This window comes from Neopsephotus bourkii, unplaced genomic scaffold (assembly GCF_033783945.1).
Source record: "Neopsephotus bourkii isolate Nb327-2 ecotype Australia unplaced genomic scaffold, CSIRO-AGI_Nbou_v1 NB_1471, whole genome shotgun sequence".
NCBI classification, from domain to species: Eukaryota; Metazoa; Chordata; class Aves; order Psittaciformes; family Psittacidae; genus Neopsephotus; species Neopsephotus bourkii.
In genome coordinates, this window is record NW_026901947.1 from 49,670 (window position 1) to 72,476 (window position 22,807).

General features: G+C 42.8%; 1 protein-coding gene and 1 non-coding gene across 6 annotated transcripts in view; both read left to right on the forward strand.

Moving 5' to 3' along the window:
- TPGS2 (tubulin polyglutamylase complex subunit 2) overlaps positions 1-22,672 on the forward strand; it is a 23,252-nt gene extending 580 nt beyond the window's left edge. Inside the window, exons 2-8 of one of the 5 annotated variants that reach the window (XM_061369020.1) lie at positions 9-67; positions 5,438-5,517; positions 14,841-14,938; positions 16,563-16,723; positions 18,346-18,459; positions 19,917-20,077; positions 22,062-22,672. In XM_061369020.1, coding sequence (XP_061225004.1) covers positions 14,886-14,938; positions 16,563-16,723; positions 18,346-18,459; positions 19,917-20,077; positions 22,062-22,286 — 714 coding nt within the window. In that variant the 5' untranslated portion in view covers positions 9-67; positions 5,438-5,517; positions 14,841-14,885 and the 3' untranslated portion in view covers positions 22,287-22,672. The remainder of the gene's footprint in view (positions 1-8; positions 68-5,437; positions 5,518-14,840; positions 14,939-16,562; positions 16,724-18,345; positions 18,460-19,916; positions 20,078-22,061) is intronic. The other 4 variants (XM_061369016.1, XM_061369017.1, XM_061369018.1 and 1 more) reach the window with 4 other exon arrangements.
- Positions 321-440, forward strand: LOC133220733 (5S ribosomal RNA). The gene has a single exon (XR_009727777.1). It is a non-coding gene; the product is annotated as a 5S ribosomal RNA (ribosomal RNA).
- Positions 22,673-22,807: the final 135 nt, after the last annotated feature.

Genomic DNA, 22,807 nt, shown 5'->3' on the forward strand with positions numbered 1-22,807 from the left:
TGTTTCAGTGTATGGTAAGCAGGTAGCGCACCGAATGGAAGGGAGTTCAGCCTAGTGCACAGCTCTGGTAGGTTAATTTGTGGATCTGCTCAGGACCAGCGCCCCATAATCTGTAGCTATTCCCATACCATGGCACTTTCTCCACAGAATGCCCTGCTTGCTGTCTCCGGGTTTTGCTCAGATCTCGAGGCTTCTTGCATCCCTGTGGTTCGCTCTGAAGATCAGCTGCAGTGCAAGGCATTCAACACCTACAGGAAAGCTTTTCAGGCAAAACTTTGCTTGTGGCAGTAGAATCACAAGAGCTGGTGAAAGGATCTAAAGCCTACGGCCACACCACCCTGAAAACGCCCGATCTCATCTGATCTCGGAAGCTAAGCAGGGTCGGGCTCGGTTAGTACTTGGATGGGAGACCGCCTGGGATATCCCAGGTGCTGTAGGCTTTAGATCTGGACTCAGTAAAAGAGAAGCTGGTGGTGGGAGAGCCGGCAAGCACAGCAGCTACACCAGCCCCAGTGACAAGTACAGCAGCATCGTTTGAGAGTTCTGAAGGTTCTGAACGGCCTTTGGATACCCTTGGGACATGTCTGCTGATTGTGATGGGGATCAGCATGTTGGCACACATACAGAGTGTGTTTTACCCACCACCATTTTGTCTGATCCCGAAATTTAAGCAGAGTCAGGTTTGGGTCTTGTCTGGGGTTAGACAACAATATGGGAGGACCAAGAGGTTTCCCCCAAGGGTGGACAGCCATCAGTGGCAGGGCATGTGGGACAGTAAGGGCAAGTATCTAGTCCGCTGGGCCCCTCCAGTGCTTTGGAAGCATTGGAGATGGAAGGACAGTGAATTATTTTGAACCTGGTGGGCCCATGACCCTTAAGGCCAACAGAGCAGAGATGCAACATAGAGATGGACTCATGATCAAGGGGTGGGACCTAACAATGGACACTACTGCCCAGGTTATTCATGTGTGTGAACACTGCACACAGCCTCTCCTGCTCTGAAAGACTGTTACAAGAGATGGAGCCTGACATCATGGACCAGATGGACTCAGCAGCTTTATAGGGACTAGTCTTTGCACTAAGATAGAAGTGCACTGAGATCAGAGTGATGGTATATTGAAAATGTAGGATCTGAGCATGACGTGAATGGTATGGAATAAGGGGTGGATAATGTCCTGGGTTTAGCAGTAGCAGTCATTTTTCTCCTTGGTAGCTGGTGCAGTGCTGTGTTTTAACTTTCAGCTGGGAACAGAGCTGATAAAAATGATGTTTTGGTTTGGCCAAGGACTTTGTGGGCATCATGCTCTGCCAGGGAGGAGGGAAGCTGGGAGGAAGCAGAGACAGGACACCTGACCCAAACTGACCAAAGAGGTATTCCATACCACAGCACGTCATGTCCAGGATGTAACTGGGGAGGGACCCGGAAGGGGCTAGAGTGGACTGCAGGGTTGGAGGAGGTATCAGTCGGTGCTTGGTCTGGCTGGGGGGGCGAGTTATCGGTTGCCTGGTGATGAGGTGTTGTATTCTCTTCTCTTGTTATTTCCTTTATCATTACTATTATTGGTGGTAGCAGTAGTGATTTGTGTTATACCTTAGTTACTAAACTGTTCTTATCTCAACCCGGGGGAGTTGCATTCTTTCTGATTCTCCTCTCCGTCCCTCCGAGAGTAGGGGGAGGGCAAGAAGTGGGGGGGGAGTGAGTGAAAGCTGTCTGGTTGGGTTCAAACCACGACACATGTGTAAAGGATTTTAGCATCAGACCTTTCATCTCTCAGCAGCTTGGGGCACAGAGCTGTCATGTTTATATGGCTGGAAAGCAATACATCTCTGCCAATTCCAGTGTTGTAGGGTAGACAGCATCACAGATTGCAGCTCCAGAACTTCTTCCTATGAATTTTAAAGCCAGAAGTGACTGCTGTAATGCCCTCACCTAGCTGCTGTATTGCAGGACAGTGAGTTTCATTTGGTAACCGAAGAGTATTGCCAGTTGCACGTGTTTTTAGATAGCTGCTAAGGCAGACAAGATTAAAAGATCAAAGGAAAATTCTTCCTGGGGGCTTCAGTGAGGACAGGATTTCATCCTTAGTATCTGTTAAGCATTCTCTTACTGACTTACTATTGGACATCTTGGAGGTCCTTGTTTGTTTTTTCTTGTTTTCCAGTTGGGAGGTCAAGACAACAGTATCACTCTACTCTGTGAGGGTTAAAAAAGTGAAACTACTGATGATGAACCATCATGGCACATTCTTCTTTGAAGTATCTCTTTTTGAAAACTTACTAGCCCTGCCCACATTTTCACCACCCAGGCTGAGAAGTATGCAGTCTACATGATGTTATCTATGTCCAAACGTAATGTCACCATATAAACTGTTTTGGGTAGGTGTGTTATTTACACCAGCAAGGCTTGGCAATGCCAGCTGGACTCTGAAACTCCTGTAACATCCCTTTCACATGGAAGGTGTTTCCTGGTTTGTGTTTTTTTTCTTTGACTTTCTATCTATATCTCTGATTGCTTGTATTGTGCAATATAGCAATGCACACCCCAGTCTGTTGCAGTGATGTTTTACTCTGCTTCTTTTCTCTGTCTATTCACTCCCTCAGGGAATTTTGCACATTTTTTCCCAGTGAAGTAGTCCAAAGCATGTAAATTGTACCACCCTATTAATTAAAATTATTGAGCTAATTGGGAAGCATTACCCATCTGTTCAGTGTTTGCTTCTTCCAAATTACAAAGGGTATTTAATTCAGAAAGATGCCTTACTTGGTAGTTTGTGGCACTAGAAACTATCTTACTTTAAATCTTCTTTTGGGAGCTCTCATGAAGCCAGTAGATACTTTTCTAGCTGATATAACACAAAAGCAGTAATAAGCTTTTAACTCTGTTGTGGAACTTTTTTATCAGGAGATACCATTAAGTATGCAATGAAACTCAATATACTCTTCTTAAGCAAGAAAGTTTTGCATGTGTTGGTATATGGGAGCTTGAGGCCCCATTTTCCGGTACCTTTATAAACAAATGTTCATGGTACCATTTCAAAAACCCTCCTTTAAACAAATTCCATACATGAGGTTGTGGGGGAAGGAGGTTGTTTTGTTCTTTTTAACTTCTAGTCCCTGTGAAAGGCCCTACAAAGTGTCAGTTTTCTCACAAGCATTATGGAGGTTCTAATTTGAGGAGAAAAGAGAGGCATATTTCCCATTGCCACTAGGATTAATTTTGCTGTTGTTCTATGAGTAACAGCAAACTTCAGAAACACTGATTGCTCACAGCTAAATCTGAACAGGAGGTGTTAGCTGTTCTGGGCTGCCCAGAGCAGGACCATGCTTCACTATTTACAGTCTTTTATTAAATAAGAATGTAACTATTCACACATTTTTAAAAGATGCTGAGAGTTTATCCAACTTATAGACAGTATTAGCAGTACTGTAAGGACTAATAATGCTACGATGATTTCCCCTTCAGCTTTGTGTTATACCATTACATCAACTCTTTGCAATTAACACTGCAGAGCATTTTTGGGAGCTTCCATAGGAAATGTCCTAAAAGTAGCACAGAGTTTACTGTGATCTTGATTCAGGATAGTTACAGGGAGGAGTCACCTGAACTACTTAAGCTTCATCCTTTTGTCTAACCTAAGTGACTTATTTCTTCCATCTGAAAGAAAAAGCAACTCATGGCAGGCTTATTTTCCTCATTAATGTTTAATGGAGCTCTCACCCATACCTACACACATCTGTTAAACATGGTCATCAGTTTACTCACAGCATGGATATTTTTAATACAACATTCAGGCTTTTAAGACTGAATTTATCTTTCTTTTGATCTTGGATTTGGATCAGGCCTCTTCAGAAGTCGCAGTTTTTGCATTCCTAGACATCTTCTTTGACTGATATGATATATAATTTTCCATCATCCCAGCCAAGCTGTTGTTCATGGTGAATTAAACATCCTTGCAGTTTTCTTTGATCACAGAAATAACAATTACTCTGTTGCTGTAATTAGCTTGCATAGCTTAAATGGAAGAGACCAGTTAGAGTTCTTCAGAAGCAGAATACTTCTTTAGAAGCAGAATACACATGGATGGGTTATATTTCAGCAAGCGACAGATTCCCCCACATTGAACCCACCTCTTGGAAGTCCCACTTGGCCAAACATCAGAATCTTCTGTATGTTGGGACAACTCTTGGACAGACGGATTACCTAGGTGACTCACTGTGATTTTTCTTCTTTTTCTTTTTTTCTTTCTTCAACTTGGAGTTTGGTTTCTAGTGCCATATTTTGTCTTCTAAATTGTCTGACAACATACCCATCAATACTTCCAGTTAAGTGAAGTTTAGACTTCCTGAAACCGAGCGCTGCTTCTCCACCAACAGAACAGATAACACAGAAGGACAACGCTACTGCTTGAATTAAGAGCCCAGCACTAGAGATAAAAACAAACCAAAGCTCTCTAGTGCCTGTCTTTCCTGTCTAGTGCGCTGGGTATGTTTTACCAGAAAGCAATTATAATACATGTGACCGCTTTGAGAAGCTAATACTTTCACAGCAGAGCTGGTCTTGAAAGCCCTGCATAGGGATCACTTCTATTTCACGGTGGCCCTGTGTGCTGGGCTTGCACTTCCCACAACAAGAAGTTAGTAGTCTTTCTGGACCTGATCCAAAGTGAATGAAGTCAGTGGCAACTGTGTCAGTTGGCTGCAGATGAAGTAAAACATCATAAAATAATAAGTGCAAAGGAGACTGTCCTGCCATACACACACCCACAAGGATAGCACCTTGTAGATTAGTATTTGCATTTACATATCATTCTTTCCCATAAAATATTCAGATGACTTTTATAAATTGAGCTTAGCGCTCGTACCAAATTCATGCATGTCCAGCTGGGATCTGCATGAGCTGATGTTTGCTCATGCGCATCCCCTCCTCAGGATCAGACTCTGCTTCTGTTCAAGCCCACCGAATCCAGTGCTGAAGTGTGCAATCTTTGTGAAATACAGTTGTTAGCAATTCACAGCAACGCTTCTACATCTTATGTCAAACTAAGAATATCCTACACAACTGAAACCACAGGACACACTTACAAAGAAAGTGTTGCAGTTTGCTAGGAACCCATGGTTTATTTTCCCATGAATCCTCTGCAGAAGATCATGCCTTGAATATGAATTGTGTGTGTGTGTGTGTGTGTCTGTGTGTGTGTGTGTGTGTGTGTGTGTGTATGTCTATAAAAAACATCAAAGGATGACATCTTGTGCAGCCCTAGGCATCCTTATGCCAAGACTTGCCAAGTACAGTTACAGACAAAAGAAAGTGGCTGCTCAGTCACTAGCACAATGCTTGCAGTCATTAATGCCTTTTCCCCAGCTGTCACTCACAATCACTTGCAAGGTTGTCTGGCTCACAGTGCCAGCTGCAAACATGCTCTTCTTTTCCTTTTAGAGACTTCCCCAGGAGTTGCTGAGGTGAAGTTTGTGGAAAAGGAGCCAGCTGAACACCACACAATCATTTCATGGGAGCAAGTGAGTATTTTTGTGGTAATATTGCAGTGAGGTCTGTCTGAATGTACAGCAGCCCATGGAGAGTATCAAATGCAATGGCTGCCCTTTCTTTTATTGTGATACAGCCTGCTACCAAGTTTGAGGAACAGAGGAACCTAAAGAGATGTTATTTGTTTGTTTTCATGAGGTATTACCAATAGTCTTTTAGGCTATTGCATGTGCCCGATCTGTTAGAAAAACTTCTGCAGTGTTGGTATATTCAGAATGACAACTCCAAAAAGAAATGACATAGCTGTAGTAGGCAACAACAGTGGTGACTCAGTGAAGAACAAACATTGTTCTGACTCAGGTCTGAAACCATTTTCTTACTCCCTTTCAAACAAAATGGAGCAGCTCTTCATTATTCATGTCCATTAAAGGTAAAGTCCTCAAGCTGGAAAGTACGACTGAGCCACTCAGTTCATTCCAGTTATCTATTTATCTTTTCAGTCTCAACTGTTCACCTCCATTTCTCACAGCCCTTTCTTCCACCTCCTCTCCATCTAACCAACCCAGTCTTTTGGCCAAAGCATGTCCCATTGCCTGTTCTATAAGACTGTGAAAGACACATGCTACCTTCACATTAGCTGACCTCACTGCAACAAATGGTGTGACCAGAGGGCTCCTGAATAGTGTTCTGTGACTCTGCTGGGCAGAGATGGCATTTTTGGTCCTTTTTTCAAATACACATATGCTTATCAATCCCATGACAATGGCAGATGTCATGGTTTAACTCCAGCCATCAACTAAGTGCCATGCAGCTGCTCACTCACTCCCCTTCCTCTGCAGTGGGACTGGGAGGAGAATCGGAAAAAAAGGTAAAAACCTGTGGGTTGAGGTAAGAACAGTTTAATAATTGAAATAGAAGTACAATATAATAATACAACAATAATAATAGTAATATTTTTTCTTAAGGAAATAGAGGAAGGAATAAACCCTGTTGCCTCTACACCCTCTCTCTAAACCCCCCCCCCCCCCCAAAAAAAAACAAAGCACAACAACCAAGTGATGCACAATGCAAGCTATGGGATGGAATACCCCTTTGGCTAATTCAGGTCTGCACCCTCTGGGCTTCTTGTGCCCCTTCTCACTGGCAGAGCATGAGAGACTGAAAAGTCCTTGATCAGAGTAAGTGCTACTTAGCAACAACTAAAATACGGGTGTTCTGTTAGCATTGTTTTAAGGCAAAAGCCAAATACAGCACTGTACAAGCTATTAGGAATAAAATTTCAGCTGGGATAACAGTACGGTGGAATAAATACTTTAATGGTGTTACTCAGATGTAGTGAAGGAACAGCTCAGAAGCTCACTCGCCTTTGCATGGCAGAGGATGGAGATAAGCAAATCATCCTCCTCCTGCTCCAGCCCTGGCTATGCAGTAGTGCACATGCTGTCATGGACTGCACATTACCACTGCTTAAAATAACTTCCCCCTTTGATGACACCTTGCCCTTTACAGTTTTTCTTAAACAGTAGCAAAGAATCTTGCACTAGTTTTGGTAAAGCCCTATCCCAGTTAGTGATATGTATCAAGAATTTGTAAACCTGTCAGAATGCATATGATATAAACCTATGGTATTTACTGAAACTTGTACAGTAGCCAGCAACTCTGCTCAGGCAGAAGTGTCTGGTTTTTCAGGTTCATGTGAATTGTTTCCTGATCTTCTCCTGTAACTGTTGTTCAAGTGTCAGATTAACTGGTCTGGAAAGTCTGAGGCCTCTGACTGTGAGCCAGCCCAGGCCTGGTGGCAGCAAGAATTACATTTGTTTGTTCTTCTGTTGAGTGGAGAGGACTGCTTCTCCTGAGCACAGTACTGCTCTCATATCAGGTGCTCGTACTCCTCTGAACTAAACCGGGCTTGTTTCAAAATTGAGCTGTTCTTGTAAAGCCAAACTCTGAAATGCGGTAGCCAAATCAGTTGGCTCCAAAGATGTCAAAACAAAGCTTCAGCTCCATCCCCAACCCACCAGTGATGGACTAAGTTCATTGTGAAAGTAAATGGTGAAGATTAAGTAGACCAGTTGAGTAGACTGCTAATGGTGCAGGACTTTACAATCTATTTCTTTGTGTTTGCTCCCAGTTGCATTGACAAAACTCAAATCTACTTCTTGAATTAACAGGTAACTATTTTTTCCTATTTTTTCTTGCACTTTGGAGGTGAAGTCTGATATCTAACAGTCCATACAATTGCAGTACGTCCTGCAATGAAGATTAAAGGCAAAGCATTCAGCACCTCCCAAGGTCCTTCTAGGATAAACTGGTACCCCGCTTTTCCTCAAATTCATCCTGCTTGAATGTGAATACAAGTTTAAGTGTATCCAGCTTTCACTTTTATCACTGGGTTTTTTCATAGCCACTAGGTGGCAATACTTATGCACACACTTGTCACAGCCTGTTTGTAACTCACCTCTACGTTTTTTGTTACGCAAGTATTTGCAGGGGGTTTTGTATGATGTAGGGGAAAGTGGTTTCATTGACAGCAAATAAAAGCTCCACTTTTTAATTTTTTTTCTAGAAGCAATTTTTCCAGTCCTACTTCAGTTTTGCAGTGGAATACTATTCCTGCTAAGAGAAAATACATGGTATTCAGGAATTCTTAAAAGAAAGTCAACATTTCTTATGAATCTGAATCTTTCCAACCTTAACCATTCTATGATTAAAATCATGTTCTGATAGTGCTCGCAGTGTGCAAATTTTTTGCCTCTGTCAGCTGTGCTTGTTAAATTGGGCTGTGCTTGATTTGTGCTAGTATTTAAGTGAATGCTGTGATGGAGGTTTTAAAGTCCTAGATCAGCTAGTTGAATGTCCGTTAGCTGCTATGAGGCTTTGCAGAGGAAGGTGGGCTTCGTGACAGGAGACAAAGCAGTAAGACAGTAAGAGAGCTGAAGAGATTTTTTTCTCAGGCTTTGTGTAGAGGCAGAAAGAGCTGCTCAAGAAATCAAACTTGAAATTAATCATCAATATTTTATTGGAAATCAGCACACTCTCTAAGATACGTAAGGTATATAATTGTTACATATATACATCACTTCCCCAAAACTTTAAAGCAGTTCAAAATATTTAAATAAAAATTTAGGACTAGCAAGATGATATCTTTTCCTCAAGAAAGTAAGACAAGCAACAGAAGGGAGTAGAGACAGTTTCCAGGTCACTGGAACACCAGTGCTAATAACTACATTATCCTATGAACCCATTCCCACTCCTAAAATTAGGCTGGCAACTGCCCTGCTCCCTTCCATGTGCAGTTTTTAAAAGTAGGTGTTACACTAGAATAGTGATAGGAGGCATTCTGGTATCAGCTGTGGCTGTGTCTGAACCACATTTTCTTTTCTGCCTCAACCAGAAGAGAAGTAAGTCACTCACATCCTTGATTTTCAAAATCAGAAAATTGCATTCTGTTAGGGGGAGCTGGAGCACCACAGTGCTCGGCACCACAGCAGGCCAAGGAAAATGAAGGGGGTCATTTTACCCTTATTAGCTTGTTAGCAGTGTCTGAACTGCCCCTGGCTGGCTGTAAGCAATCCGTGCCCATCATGTTGCTGGAGCTTTGATGTTCTACATCTCTACAAGGGAAGTACGTTGTTTCTCCTTAGGCACTTTGTGGATGAAGATTTGTTTTTCTGTAATAAAACCATTAAAAAGCTCTTAAGCAGCCTGGTGCTTTCCTGTTGTGAGCTATCTTAGGCTGCCAGACAATTTGGAGACTCTCTCTGCATGCAAATCTCAGTGGAAACTGGTTGTTCCTGGCTGTTCTAGAAGTCTTCCTTTTTGCTTCTACCATATCTCTTTTGACCCAAAAGTATGCACATCTATAAGGGTCCTCTTGCTGCCCTCCTTGTAATGTCCTCCCTCAGCATTAGGAGGCCTTCCATCCTTGATTTCCAGTAGCACAGGATCTGCACATCTTGAGCCTGCCTTGTGGCCCTGACCATGAGAGAGGTGGGAAAGTGGACCCAGCAGAACGAGTGCAAGAGGAAAGGTATATTTCTTCAAACCCTATAATGGGGGAGAGGCTGGAGGACTATTGGGAGGTAGATAATGTTTCTGATACAGTGTTCCTCTCCTGTGAGGCTTCATAATATTCTGATTAGGGATAGGTCTACCCCAGCCCCTTGCCTTTCAGGGCAGGATATCTAAGCACCATGATCTCCTGGGAACCTCCCCAGTCAGATTTATAAAAAGTGCAACAAGAACATCTCAGTATGTTAAAAAAATGAACTTCTGCGTTCACTGGCAGCTAGGGCAGACCAGACATTAAACATTAGGGAGAGAGAAAGGAGGCTGCTGGTGTACTGTAGTACTTATAGGGCCTGAGAAGTGGCATAAATCGCTTCCTTCTCTCCCCAGAAGTTGGATAAAACTCATTAAGTTTTTAAAAGAAGTCTCTCTCAAGCTATAAGCTTTGACTGTTGTTCATTTCTTTAGGATATTAGGTGGGGAAGCCTTGTTTCAACAGTACTTTAAGTGAATTGCCATATGTCAGTGTTTTAGCTGTGGCTCCAGTGCTGGTGAGGTCTTGGCAGCAAAAATAATCTGGTTCCAATACTATTCTTTATCCTCAGTGGACTGTGCTTTCTTGGAAGACTTGGGAGACATAATGTTTGGGAATATTACCGACAATAAACAGAAGAAGTAGACCTCACACACCATATTGGACACTAGGGATATTTCATTTTATGAGCTGATGAGTGTAACCAGATGACTGTAGTGAAAACAGCTGCTTGCCAGGTCTGTGGTTAAGCTGCTTCTGGCACGTTATTAGGAATATTGTATTTTATGGAGCTGAAGATCACAACAGTGGAAACTACCCATTGAGCTGGAGGAACACAGAGCTTTAGAAGCCATTTTTAAGCTTGAGAAGCCATTTTTAGTATCTAATAGTAGCTTGTTTCTCTGACTGCTGTCACAAGATCACTGTTTTGACGCCATAGGGTCATGTGGCTGAGCGTAACATAACAGATCAATGAATCCTTTCTGAGAGATGGCTATTAGTGAAGCTTTCTATAGAGAGTTCTTTCGCTATAGACCGCAGATGTGCTCTGGTACAGCATTTTCTACCCATGTATTTTGCACCATTATTTGGGGAGTCATGCAAAGTGACATGGTTAGAAGAATCCTAAAATAAAGTGGGGAACACAGCCATTTGGAGAAACATGCACATGTTAATCTTTCCATCCAGAAAGGGAGGTTCCAAGCAAAAGACCTGTTCAAATGTGATTTTTCCATGTCCTAATCAGCTATGTTTGTTAAATTGAGCTGTGCCTGGTTTGTAGTACTATTTAACTGGATACCTCAGTGGAAGTTTTAAAAACTTAGATTTTGTCATCCCAGTGGATTGAGAACAGCTACTGAAGTCAAGAGAGCTGTTTGCATGTGTATTTTTACTGGTGGGATAGATTAATTAAACCTGTGGGGCTTGAAATGGACTGAAAGTGTTGCGTAAACGTGTGTACTCTTCTTAGGCCTTGACAGGCCCTCTGAGGTCTGTCATATTTTCTTTCTTCATAGTTTTAAACCCAGTCACTGAGCTTACAGCAGCATCTTGAAATTAGAAGTGGTGAAAGCGCAGCATGAAATTGTAAATATTTAGGACTGAGAAGAGCCCACAGAAGAAGGCGTGTTTGTTAGAAGGCATCTGAAGAACTTCAGATATGTACATGTGGCTTAGTAATCTCCTTACATTTACCAGGGCCTCAGGCATCAGCAGGCTGTTATCAAAGGACAATAAATTCTCCTTAATACAAAGTTTCTACAGTATCAGATACCCTGCTTTAATAGCTGTTGTCTCTGCAGATTTTCCCTGCCTGGCTTAGAAAAACACTATACTAGCAACCAGGCTGCTGATGGGTTAAGTCAAGTGACCTGGCCTATTGCAAGCCACAAAGCCATTAATATCTGGGACTTGTCAGTAGCAGTCTACTGGCATAAATGGATATGCTTAGAAAGTAAACATGCAGGAGTAGAGGTTATGGGTGTGTTAGAGGGTTCTGCACAGCGGATACACCACAGCTTAGGGGACGGGGACTGTAACAACTCAAAGAAAGTGGCTGAGGATAAAGATTTAACAGGCAGAAGGGCTGCCCTGATCCTAGGGGGAGGTAAGGGATGTGGGCAGGAGGAGGCCAGCACCTTCCTTTGCTTGTTGTGCCAGTCACCGGTGACTGAAGGTCAGCACTGCATTTGGATGCACAGCTGGCATGTAGGTCCCACTGATAGATGCATTGAGGCAACATTAGGGCAGATAACTGGACGTGTACAAGTTGCAGACATGGAGAAGAATCTGATCAACATCTCTTGAGATATTACAAATTCGTGTCACTAAATAAATCTACATGAACAGCATGTGCATGTTTCTTTTCCTTAGCTACTGGTTACTGGAATATTTTTCATTTTATGAGATTTTGAATGTTACATTTTATAGTAGCTGTGGGGAAGTTGTCCCAGCAGAGGCACAATATTGGAAATATATTGTCTCCAAGGGGCATCTTACAATAGGCATCTGCTACCTACCTCCAAACCAAGACAATAAGGCCAACGAAGCTGTATTTTGGTTACTTAAGCAAGCTTCAGGTCAACAGAGCCTGGTTCTTGTGGGGGAGTTCAGCTACTCAGACATTTGTTGAAATAATGCGACTCACATTCATCAAGTTCCTGGACTGCTTAGAGGACAGCTTCTTCATACAGATGTTAGATGACATTGGTCAAACCAGGAATGAGGCACAGCTGAACTGCATGCTACTCACAAACCAAGAAGACTTGCTTTATAATATGTCAGTGATGGCCTTGGCTGCAGCGATCACTATATTGCAGAGTTTGTGATCAGTCGAGCATACTGAAGTTTAGCACTAAGACAAAGGTTTTAGATTTTATAACTGCAAACTTAAACTCACTCAGAGTTCTGTTGGGAGGGATTCCAGGGAAGCTTCCATGAAGGATAAAGGAGCTAACGAGTGCTGTGAGATTTTCAAGAGCACTCCCTTGGAAGCACAGAACCAATTAATTGCATTTGAAGGTAAGGGAAGTAGACAGAGCAAGAGACCCCCTTGTCTAAACTGTGAACTTTGGAGTCTGCTCAAACACAGAAGATAAATATACCAGAGATGGAAAAGCAGATGAATACCTGTTGAGGACTTCAAGGGCCTTGCCAGGGTGTGCAGACACAGAAAAGCAAAAGCTCAGCTCGAATTTCAATTGGCCAGAGATGTCAAAAGTACAAGAAGGAGTTCTTCAGGTATGTGAACAACAAGCAGGAACAGAAGAAAAATATGGGCCCGCTGATAAGCAGCATAGGGGAATAAGTCACCAATAACACTGAAAAGGCAGAGGTTCTCTTCACTTTCTTCCCCTCTGTCTTTACCAGCACTTTTAGGCTTCAGGCCTTCGGAACAAAAATCCAGGTTGATGCAAACACAGACCAACCATCAATGAAGGAAGAGTTGGTACGTGAACTGTTACAGAGGCTTGACCCCTGCTAATCAGTGGGCCCTGACAATATCCACTCAAGGGTATTAAGAGAGCTGGCTGACGTCATTGCACGGTCACTCTCCATAATCTTATGAGAAGTCTTGGGTATATGACATGTCCCAGAAGACTGGGAGAAGGAAAATATCATCTCCATCTACCAGAATAGCTTAAAGGAGCCACACATGGGTGTTACTTCAGTCCCCAGGAAACTTAACAAATCTTCCTGGGGCCTATCACAAGTCAAGTTAAGCACAGATTCACCAAGGGCAAATTGTGTTTGACAAACCTGATCACCTCTACAACAAAGTAACATGCTTGGTTGAGGTGGGGTGAATGGTGGACATTGTCCTGAATTTCTCAGAGGTTTTCAGTATGTTTTCCCACAGCCTCCTCATAGAAAAACTGACACGTCACAGCCCAGACAAGTGGTCTGTGTGGTGGCTGCACCCAGAGGGTGGTGGTGAACAGCCCCTTTTCCAGCTGAGACCTGTCACTAGTTTTGGTTCCCACTATAGAAAAAAGATGTGGACAGGCTGCAAAGGGTCAGAGAAGGGACAGAAAGCTTCAAGACACAGAATCATTAGGGTTGGAAGGGACCTCTGGAGATCATCTAGTCCAACCCCCAGTGATCAAAGGACTGGGCAGCCTTCCATGTAAGGAAAGGCTAAGAGAGATGGGTTTGTTCAGCCATAAGAAAAGAAGGCCCGGAGGAGACCTGTTAGAGAGCAGTGTAGGGGAGAGGGACCTGGGGGTCCTAGTGGACAACAGGGTGACCATGAGCCGACACTGTGCCCTTGTGGCCAAGAAGGCCAATGGCATCCTGGGGTGTATTAGAAGGGGGGTGGTTAGTAGGTCGAGAGAGGTCCTCTGTCCCCTCTACTCTGCCCTGGTGAGACTGCATCTGGAATATTGTGTCCAGTTCTGGGCCCCTCAGTTTAAGAAGGACAGGGACCTGCTGGAGAGAGTCCAGTGCAGGGCAACTAAGATGATTAAGGAAGTGGAGCATCTCCCTTATGAGGAAAGACTGAGGGAGCTGGGTCTCTATAGTTTGGAAAAGAGGAGACTGAGGGGTGACCTTATTAGTGTATATAAATATATAAAGGGGGAGTGTCACGAGGATGGAGCCAGGCTCTTCTCAGTGGCAAACAATGATAGGACAAGGGGCAATGGGTACAAACTGGAACACAAGAGGTTCCACTTAAACCTGAGAAGAAACTTCTTCTCAGTGAGGGTGACAGAACACTGGAACAGGCTGCCCAGGGAGTTTGTGGAGTCTCCTTCTCTGGAGACATTCAAAACCCACCTGAACACGTTCCTGTGTAACCTTATCTAGGTGTTCCTGCTCCGGCAGGGGGATTGGAGTAGATGGTCTTTTGAGGTCCCTTCCAATCTCTAACATACTGTGATACTGTGATACTGTGACCTTCTCACTATGTTCCGGTACTTAGAGCATGGCTACAAAGAAGATGGAGACTCCCATTTTACAAGGAGTCATATGAAAAAACAAGGGATAATGGGCACAAGTTACTGCTGGGGAGATTCTAACTGGACACAAGAAAAATTGTTCACAATGAGAACATTCATCCATTGGAATAATCTCTCAAGGGAAGTGGTGGATTTCCTAATGTTGAACACTTTTAAGATTCAACTGGACAGGGTGCTGGGCTTGTGTCTTTCTTATGTTCTTGCCAAGAAAGGTTGGACCAGATGATCCTTGAGGTCCTTTCCAACCTGCTATACTAAGGTTCCATGGTTCTATTATGTGATTCAATATTCAGTTGTACTTTGGGTTTGGGGCACATTCTGCATTTTCCCATAACATTCTGATTGTTGTTTGCAGAAAAACTCCTGCATATTGCCAGAGGATTTAAAGAACTTCTATCTAATGACCGATGGCTTTCAGATGACCTGGAGTGTGAAGACCGATGGCAAGTCAATGTACCATGCACCAATACCCTCATTGCACTGCAGCCAGTCTTTCCCTTGCAGGATCTCTTTAATTTCATACTTACTTTTTGCACAGTCAGTACACATCTGTCAGCATCCTGCCATAGTCTGAGCAAAAGCACATGTGCCAAGTAATTTTGAATGAAAAAATAGCACCATTCCTTAACTTTCAAAACCAGGAAAAAAAACAAGAAGTAGTTTGTTTCTGCTAGGCAGCTTCATCAGTGACTACAGAAAACTGACCTCTGAATTAGTAAGTGGGTGTAGTCCTGTGTGGGATAGTAGACTATATTAAAGATGTGAGGAAAAAATTATGCCTGCAGATCAAGGATTCCTTCCTGGTGCAAAAGGAAACATGTTGCTTACGTGTGCTGGACTTGCACAGAAGAGACATGTACCCTGAACACTGGCTAGAAACCAAACAAATAAATACCTTTCTTTAATAAACTGGCCAGCTATTGACACTCAGATTTAGGTATCTAGTTTATATCTCATACCTACACTACCTCTATAGTTCTTGGAGAGAGAAGCAGCTCTAGCACATTATCCTATCAAAAAGCAATAGGAAGAGTTACCCTCTGATAATGCCTCTTTCCCATTAAAACATATATGTGTATGCTACAGCATGATTCTGCTTTCCGCCAGCTCAAGCCCATTCACTGGAGCAATTTCTAGAGTCTGTGGTGGAACTGAGTACAGGATCAAGCTTTATTGTCCATCCTCATTTGGCAAGAATTAGGCAGTTTCTCCTCTGGAGGCCTGCAACTTATCCTACCTCTCGTTGCCTTCAAGTGAGGTTGTAAAATTGGGCTGTGGACACTGCTTACTTCCACAAATGGGTGTGAAATACAGGGTTTTTCCTCAGGAAGTGAAATTTCATTTCAAGAAACAAGCTGAAATCAGGGCTCTGGCACCTGCACTGAGTCCCATCATGTTTCAAGTGGCATTTAGTGTGTTGTGACTTTGAAGACTCTTGTTTTCAGGGCACACAACTACAAAGAGACCAATGCAGCTCACATGACTGCCTTGTTTGAGCAAGCATCCAGTAGCACTTCACAGAGGCCTTTCACACTGGCATGTGGTGGAACAGGGTGGTCAGTGTCTAGTAACAGTACTAATCCTCAATAGAGACAAGTGATAAGCATTCATTCAGGAGCACCCACATGTTGGCAACACAGTTGGAGTGGGAAATAAGGGAATGCACCCTGAGCAGGTATATGGGGTGGAAGAGGATGAGCTACCCAATAAGCTATGAATGGGTGGAGTGGTTTCTGGTAGGAAGGACAGCAACAAGAAAGAGTTTTGAGGAGGTGATTGTAGCTAGCAGGATTTTTAATAGCCAGTTTCACGGGACTAGGCTAACAGCTGCAGCAGAGGCTTAGCCAGCAGCATAATTCTTGTACCTGCACAGCTCTGAGATGGTGTCACATCACCTGTAAGTGTGATTCTATGTTTGAAAAAGCCTAATATTTGTTCCTCTGGAGCCTGACTTGGTTAAGTGTCCAGCCCTGCTGGGTATTCTCACCTCTTGTCCCCATCTTTGTTTTAGAAGGGGTTGAGTTGATGCATGGAGGAAAAGAAATACCTCCTGACACTATATGTGATTAATGGTCAGTCTTATTGCAGATACACCAATGCCGCTGGGCTCCATGGTGATTAATAGTGTCTCGAAGCTATGTCGGCTTGGAGGTTCCTCTATGTACACTCTGCCTAATGCACCAACTCTTGCTGACCTGGAAGATGACACAGGCGAGGAAGGTAACATCCTATTAACAGGTAGAAAATGTTCTCTGTCTCATTGCTTTTGCTCTGTTAGGATGATGTTAGGATATAGTACATGGATATAGCAACAGCAAAGGTCATTCCCAAGTAGATGGGGTTTCCTTTGTCTCCCGAGCTGGACCTACTATATATTCCTATTAGTCCTCTATGGCCTTTAGAGGTAGGTCTGTATGCTGAAAATCTCATGAGGATTGTTAATGCTGCCAATTGCCAGTATTACTTGCATCCTCTTTTTGACAGTGTGGCAGGCTCCTATTCTGCCTTTTACCTATTTATTTTTTTAACTGAGGCTTCCTCCAGTGATTCACCTTCTAAAGTCTTTGTGTCCTTTTAGTGTCACATGAACAAAAGGTAAGAGTTTATGTCTTGGTAATAAAAAGGCAGCAGGATGTGCTCTTTGGAATTGGAAAAGTAGCTCTGGTTAATACATCTAAGTGTGAGGTGACACTGGAAAATCTGTGTTTCCAGACCACCTAAAAATGCTGGGCATACTGCAGTTTGGAGAGAAAAAGAAAGGCCCACTCCTTTTCTTAGACTTCTTACAGTCTAACAAGACTGGAAGAATAAAGAAGGTGAGAACAGAGGCAGGTGTCATGCTGACTCCTTAAAAAATAGCTATTTGATTTAAGTCTTGTCTCTGAATCTCTATAGCTCTTGTAGTTGCTAAATATGGCTGGAAGATTCTTTTTGCACATTCCAGCTTGGCTGCAGTCATGATCTTCTAGCCGTTGTAATGAAATGGGCCAAATTCTGCTTCCATTTAGCCACTCAAACTTCCACTGATGCACTTATAAGGTACACTGAGAAAAAGTTACATCCCCACAAGAGATCTTATCCTGACTTCCACGGGAAATTCTTCTGAAGAGTACAGCTCTTATGTCTCGAGCAGCTTTAAAATTCAAACTGATGTCCTGCAAGAACTTGCAGCTACACATCCCAGAATGGTCCTGTAGAAATACTCTGTGGTGCTTGTGGGTTGCGAGTTGAATATGAGTCAGACCATGTGGCTTTTGAGGACACTGATGTCACACTGGAATGTATGAAGAAATGTATTTGTTTCCAAGATCATCAAAGATTTCTGTCAGAGAAAAAGAATAAACTGTTCTCCCTGTCCTCCTTAGAAAATAACAAAGTAGGGCAAGAAAGGGAGGGGGGATAGGACACAGATAATGGACTTCAGCTGCAGCAAAGATTTAGGATCCACCTGAGGAACACTTCTAACAGATAACAATGGATTTGAGTTGACTGTCAGGAGACTGTGGCATCTCCAACACTGGAGAACTGTAAGAAAAGAGTAAGCAAACACCTCTCAGGAGTGACATCTGTAAAGCTGATCTTTCTTTATGCCAGGGAAGGACTAGAGAACAGCTTGATACCTTTTTTCAGTCAACTGATTTTGACTCTGATTTGTTTTCCTACCAGAGATTAACATTTTTCTCACTTTTTGTTTAGTTCTTTTATTTTTTCAACACAGGGAACTTAGTCAAGAAGTATAAATATAGATTTAGTTGTTCCTTGGCTGATTTATTAATAAATATCAAATAAATTGCCTTTTGGCAGCTGAGTCACAGTCAGTTTTCCAAATATGTTTCATCAAGTGTTTTTCCTATTTTCAGGCCATGGAGACAAACCAGAGAAGCCACACTTTGATTCTCGTAGTCTCATCTTTGAATTAGACCCATGCAATGGGAACGGGAAAGTTTGTCTTGTTTATAAGCATGCTAAACCAGGTAAGACTGAAAAGAGCAAAGTTAGCCATCTTTCATTGTGGATTGTATCTGCAGGCCACATGTGTAAAATCATCTTGTACTTCTGATCATCTTTGCAATTTGTAGATGAACATTTACTGGGATGTCCTGTCTCCATTGAAGTCAGGGGCTAAACCTCATAGAGACTTTACTAGAGCTAATGTTTTCCCCCCTTTTAATGTTGGAGCCTGAGTCATGATTTCTGCATACATACAAACAAGAAAGCATTCACATATGACCTACAGACAACCATGTTGAAATGATACAGAGCACCACTAACGTATCTCTGGTTACTTACATGTCTGTGAACAATTCCCTTACATTTTGATGACAAAGCCTGGAGCTGTTCTTAGAAGCAAATCTCTGAGATGCTAAAAAAGGTCTTGACTGAGACAGCCTTAGACTAGTTCTTCCACCCTGTGCATGGATACAGAGCCTCCAGATGCTAACTAGGTCAAAATTTGGTAGTAAGGGTTGAACAGCAGGATGGAAGATGTGAGCTGGGCTGTTTCTTCTGATAGATACGGAGAAAACCCCTTAGCAACAATTACTGAAACACCTGAGGCACTGGTAAAGCAGTTATCAGACACAATGCAGAGGTCACTAGGTGTACATGCATACGTGTGTGTTTACTGTGTAGGGGTGTGCAATTGTTATATATCTGTCCTTAACAAAACTCTGTGGTTGTTATCTCGTGTGATCATTGGGTGTGACTGCAGCTCCCAAGGCAGAAACTTACCTGACCTCTTTCCTTGCAGCATTAGTGATTTCAGCATATGCAGTGGGTAACCTGGGCAAGGGAAGGGAGTGTTGTTTCCCAGTGTTGCTGTCAGCGCAGGGGGCAGTGTGTTTAATTAGCAGTGTTCAGCATCTCAATTTCACAAGTAAAATCACGTCTTTTTATGTTACAAAGGATGTAGCCACCAGAGAAATACTTGATCACTGTGGAAAGGTTTTGCAAAATGTATTTTTGTTGGCAGCACACAGTTCTAAGACTTCCAGACTCTGAACTTTATTTAGTAATCCAAATGACTGACAATTGAGTTAGTTGTTTTTACTTTGTGGAGCAGATAAATGTTTGCCATAATTGTACTTTGAACTTAACACTAGAAAGTTGCTGATGTCCAAGCATATTCCATGCAGTGTACCAGCCCCAGATTGGTAAGGAACAGCACTGCATCCATTGTATGGTGGGGAAAGTCAGTGTAATGGCTGTTGCACAAGAATTTTTGGTAAAGCTGGGAGCAGAGCTACATCTTTTTCAGTCCCCGTGCTCTAACCATTAAGCCACATTCCTCTGGATAACCATCTGTGTTAGTCAGGGATGCTGCATTTTAGAAGCTTTCTGATATGTATGTTGTGTCTCCCACCTGACAATGGCCCACGGTTGGTCTTAGCCCTGCAAAGCAACAGTGTAATATGTGTTTGCGTTGTTCTAGTTGTCTCCTCAGACACAGAGATATGGTTCCTGGACAGAGCTCTATATTGGCACTTCCTCACCAAAACCTTCACAGCCTACTACCGCCTGCTCATTACTCACCTGGGTCTTCCACAGTGGCAGTACGCCTTCACCAGCTATGGGGTCAGCCCACAGGCCAAGGTAGGACAGCAGGATCCAGCTCATCAATATTTTGCGTAAGCATAGATATAAAAACATGTTCCCACCTTTTGACAAGCAGTCTGTAGGCTTGAGTGGGCCTCCTTAATGAGCTATGGTAGGGGCCATGAGTCTTTCATATCCTGTAGCACATTAGCAGTCACTCATTTATATTAGTAAATTCAATCACATTTTGTGTTAACCCTGCTTTCTTCACCTGAGTTGGACTCTACCTTTGACCTTTCATAGCAGGTAGTGAAACTCCAATTATTTCTTTGCTTTCTTGACTTTGAAACAAGCATTCACTTCCGTGACTGCTGGAAAATGAGGAGATGCAAAGCCATTCATCCCCACAGCTATGTAAGATTGTCTCTGGGCATAGCACTGAGGAAGAGCCTGCTGCTCTCTGGGTGAAGAGGAAAGCCCAGGTATAAATTAGATAGGAGCCCAGAGAAGACTATGAGCTTGAGCCTTGCCAAGAATACCAATTCCTTTGCGTCCTCCTCAGTCATGAAGGGATGCCTTGATAAAAATGATGCCAAAAAAAGGGGTAATTTAAATGCCAGCAGTCCTAGAAGTAGTTGTAGGAGAGATTCAGGTACAGCCTTGTGACCATTCCAGGCCTTTATTATTATTAAAATTGCTATTCTGCTCTGCCAGGACCCTGCTATTAGAAGCACCTGCCATTCCTCAGTGTCTGACTGGGCCCTAAGCCTGTCAAACCCTGATTCCACCTTGTGAGAGGTTGAGGAATGGAACTGATAATACTTCTGAACACAGCACATAAGTGAATACAATGTCTCTGCATGGTGGCAAGCCCAGGCAGGTCTTGGTGGGTGTCCTGCACTTCCTCCAGACATGCCAGCTGTCTTATCAGCATGACATTCCTTGGTCCTGCCTTGATCTCTCTGTGCATCAGAACTACTCACTAAAATCACTGCCAACTTTCCATCAGTGGCTGCAGAATTTTGTTCTTTGTATTTCTAGTGTCTTCCCTGTTAATACTGTGCTCTGCTTTGTCGGTGGAGGCTGTGTGCGGGGTCCTCTTAACATATGTCTGTGCTCTGCCTTTCTCTAACTTTCCTACTAGAATATTTTGTTGTGTTCAGTATATTCACAAACCTTAGTGAAATCATTCATGTATTCCCTAATCATTTGCAGCCTCTGCTGGTTAAAATCCTCCTAGTGTGTTAACCATTATCATTTTTAAAGGTCTTCAAGGGTGGCATATTAAAGCTGTTTTCCATTAAGCAGTACATGAAGAGATTGCCATCTACATTTTCATATTGATCTTTTGTTCATCTTGTTCAACATTTTGCTCACGGTTTCGGTGGGATTTGTAATACCATAATGCCCACAGTTTCATTTCCTGACTTTGTCAATGGAAAACTGATAGGAAAAACATCAAAGATGAGGACTGTGGCATCTGGGAACCAAAAAAAAAAAAAGACTTGTTGGATCACTTCTAGATGTGAAATCTAACTGAAGAGAAGCAAACACAAAATTCTTTGTGTAAAGAGTTAAAAATCCTGCATTATTGCATATGTGAAGAGAGAGAGGGAGCCTGTATCTTGAGAGTTCTACTAGTTTGGTTCCAATTTATAAGTACGTTTAAATTCCAAGGATTTTAAATCTTTTCTGCTTGTCTGAATCTAAGTAAGTGTGATTTAGTTTCAACCCCTCCCTTTGCTTTTCCTCCTGTGGTTTAAATCAAGAGTTGCTCTTGATAGGAGTTACACTGCAGGAAAGGTAGTTTTAGGTTTATGTCTGGTTCTCCTCTTCCATGTCTGGAATGCGGGGCAGTTCCAGGACTGTAGCTGTGCCTTGTGTATCCTTATCAAAAGGCACTCTTTGCAGTCCTGTGAATTGCAAACTGATAAGTGGTGTATGATCAAAATCAAGTCTCAGGAGGGAGGGCAAACAGGGTGTAAATGTCTAAGTGCAGTTTGATTTTAACCTCTTCCTTCCCCACCATCCTGCCTTTCAGCAATGGTTTAACATGTATAAACCCATAACCATCAACATGTCTCTCTCTGAAGAAGCTGATTTCTTCGTGAACAAATTGGACCCCAATAAAGTATTTAAAAGCAAGAACAAAACACCAGTGATCAAAAAGAAACAACTTTCTCAGCCATCAGGCTCCCAAAAGAGTCACACGAGCATGACCTCCTCCAAGACATCCTCGCTAGCTGGGAATTCTTCAAGGAAGTGAGACCCCCAGATCTGACCATGAACAGTATTTTCAACAAGCTTTGATGTTCTCTGATGCAGAGTCAGTGGTTCATATGGAGTTCCTTGTGCATTAATAGATGTGCCCATGGAAAACACGTTGCAGCATTTGCATGAAATAAAGCCACAATGTACTTTGACATGGGAGGGATGTAGTTCCTTGAGACTGGGAGAAAAAAACCTGAGACACTGATTTAATTTCCTTCTGCTACTTGCAGCATGTACTTTCCAGGGGGCATGAAGAAGCCGCTGATGTCACTGCTGTATTGGGAAGCTTTTGTTCTTAAACAACTACGGCAGTGAAATGAAAGCAGGTGTAAGTCACCATTATTTTAATAGACCTATGCTGAAATACAGCGTATGAAGATATTTTCTGCCGTCTCCTTTGAAAGAAACCTGTCCTGACCTTGCATGCTATGGATTAGGCTGGAACCCACTGAACAAAGAAATATCTTCTGCTTCTAACAGAATCAAACTCTGCACTTCCCCATGCTCCTTCCAATT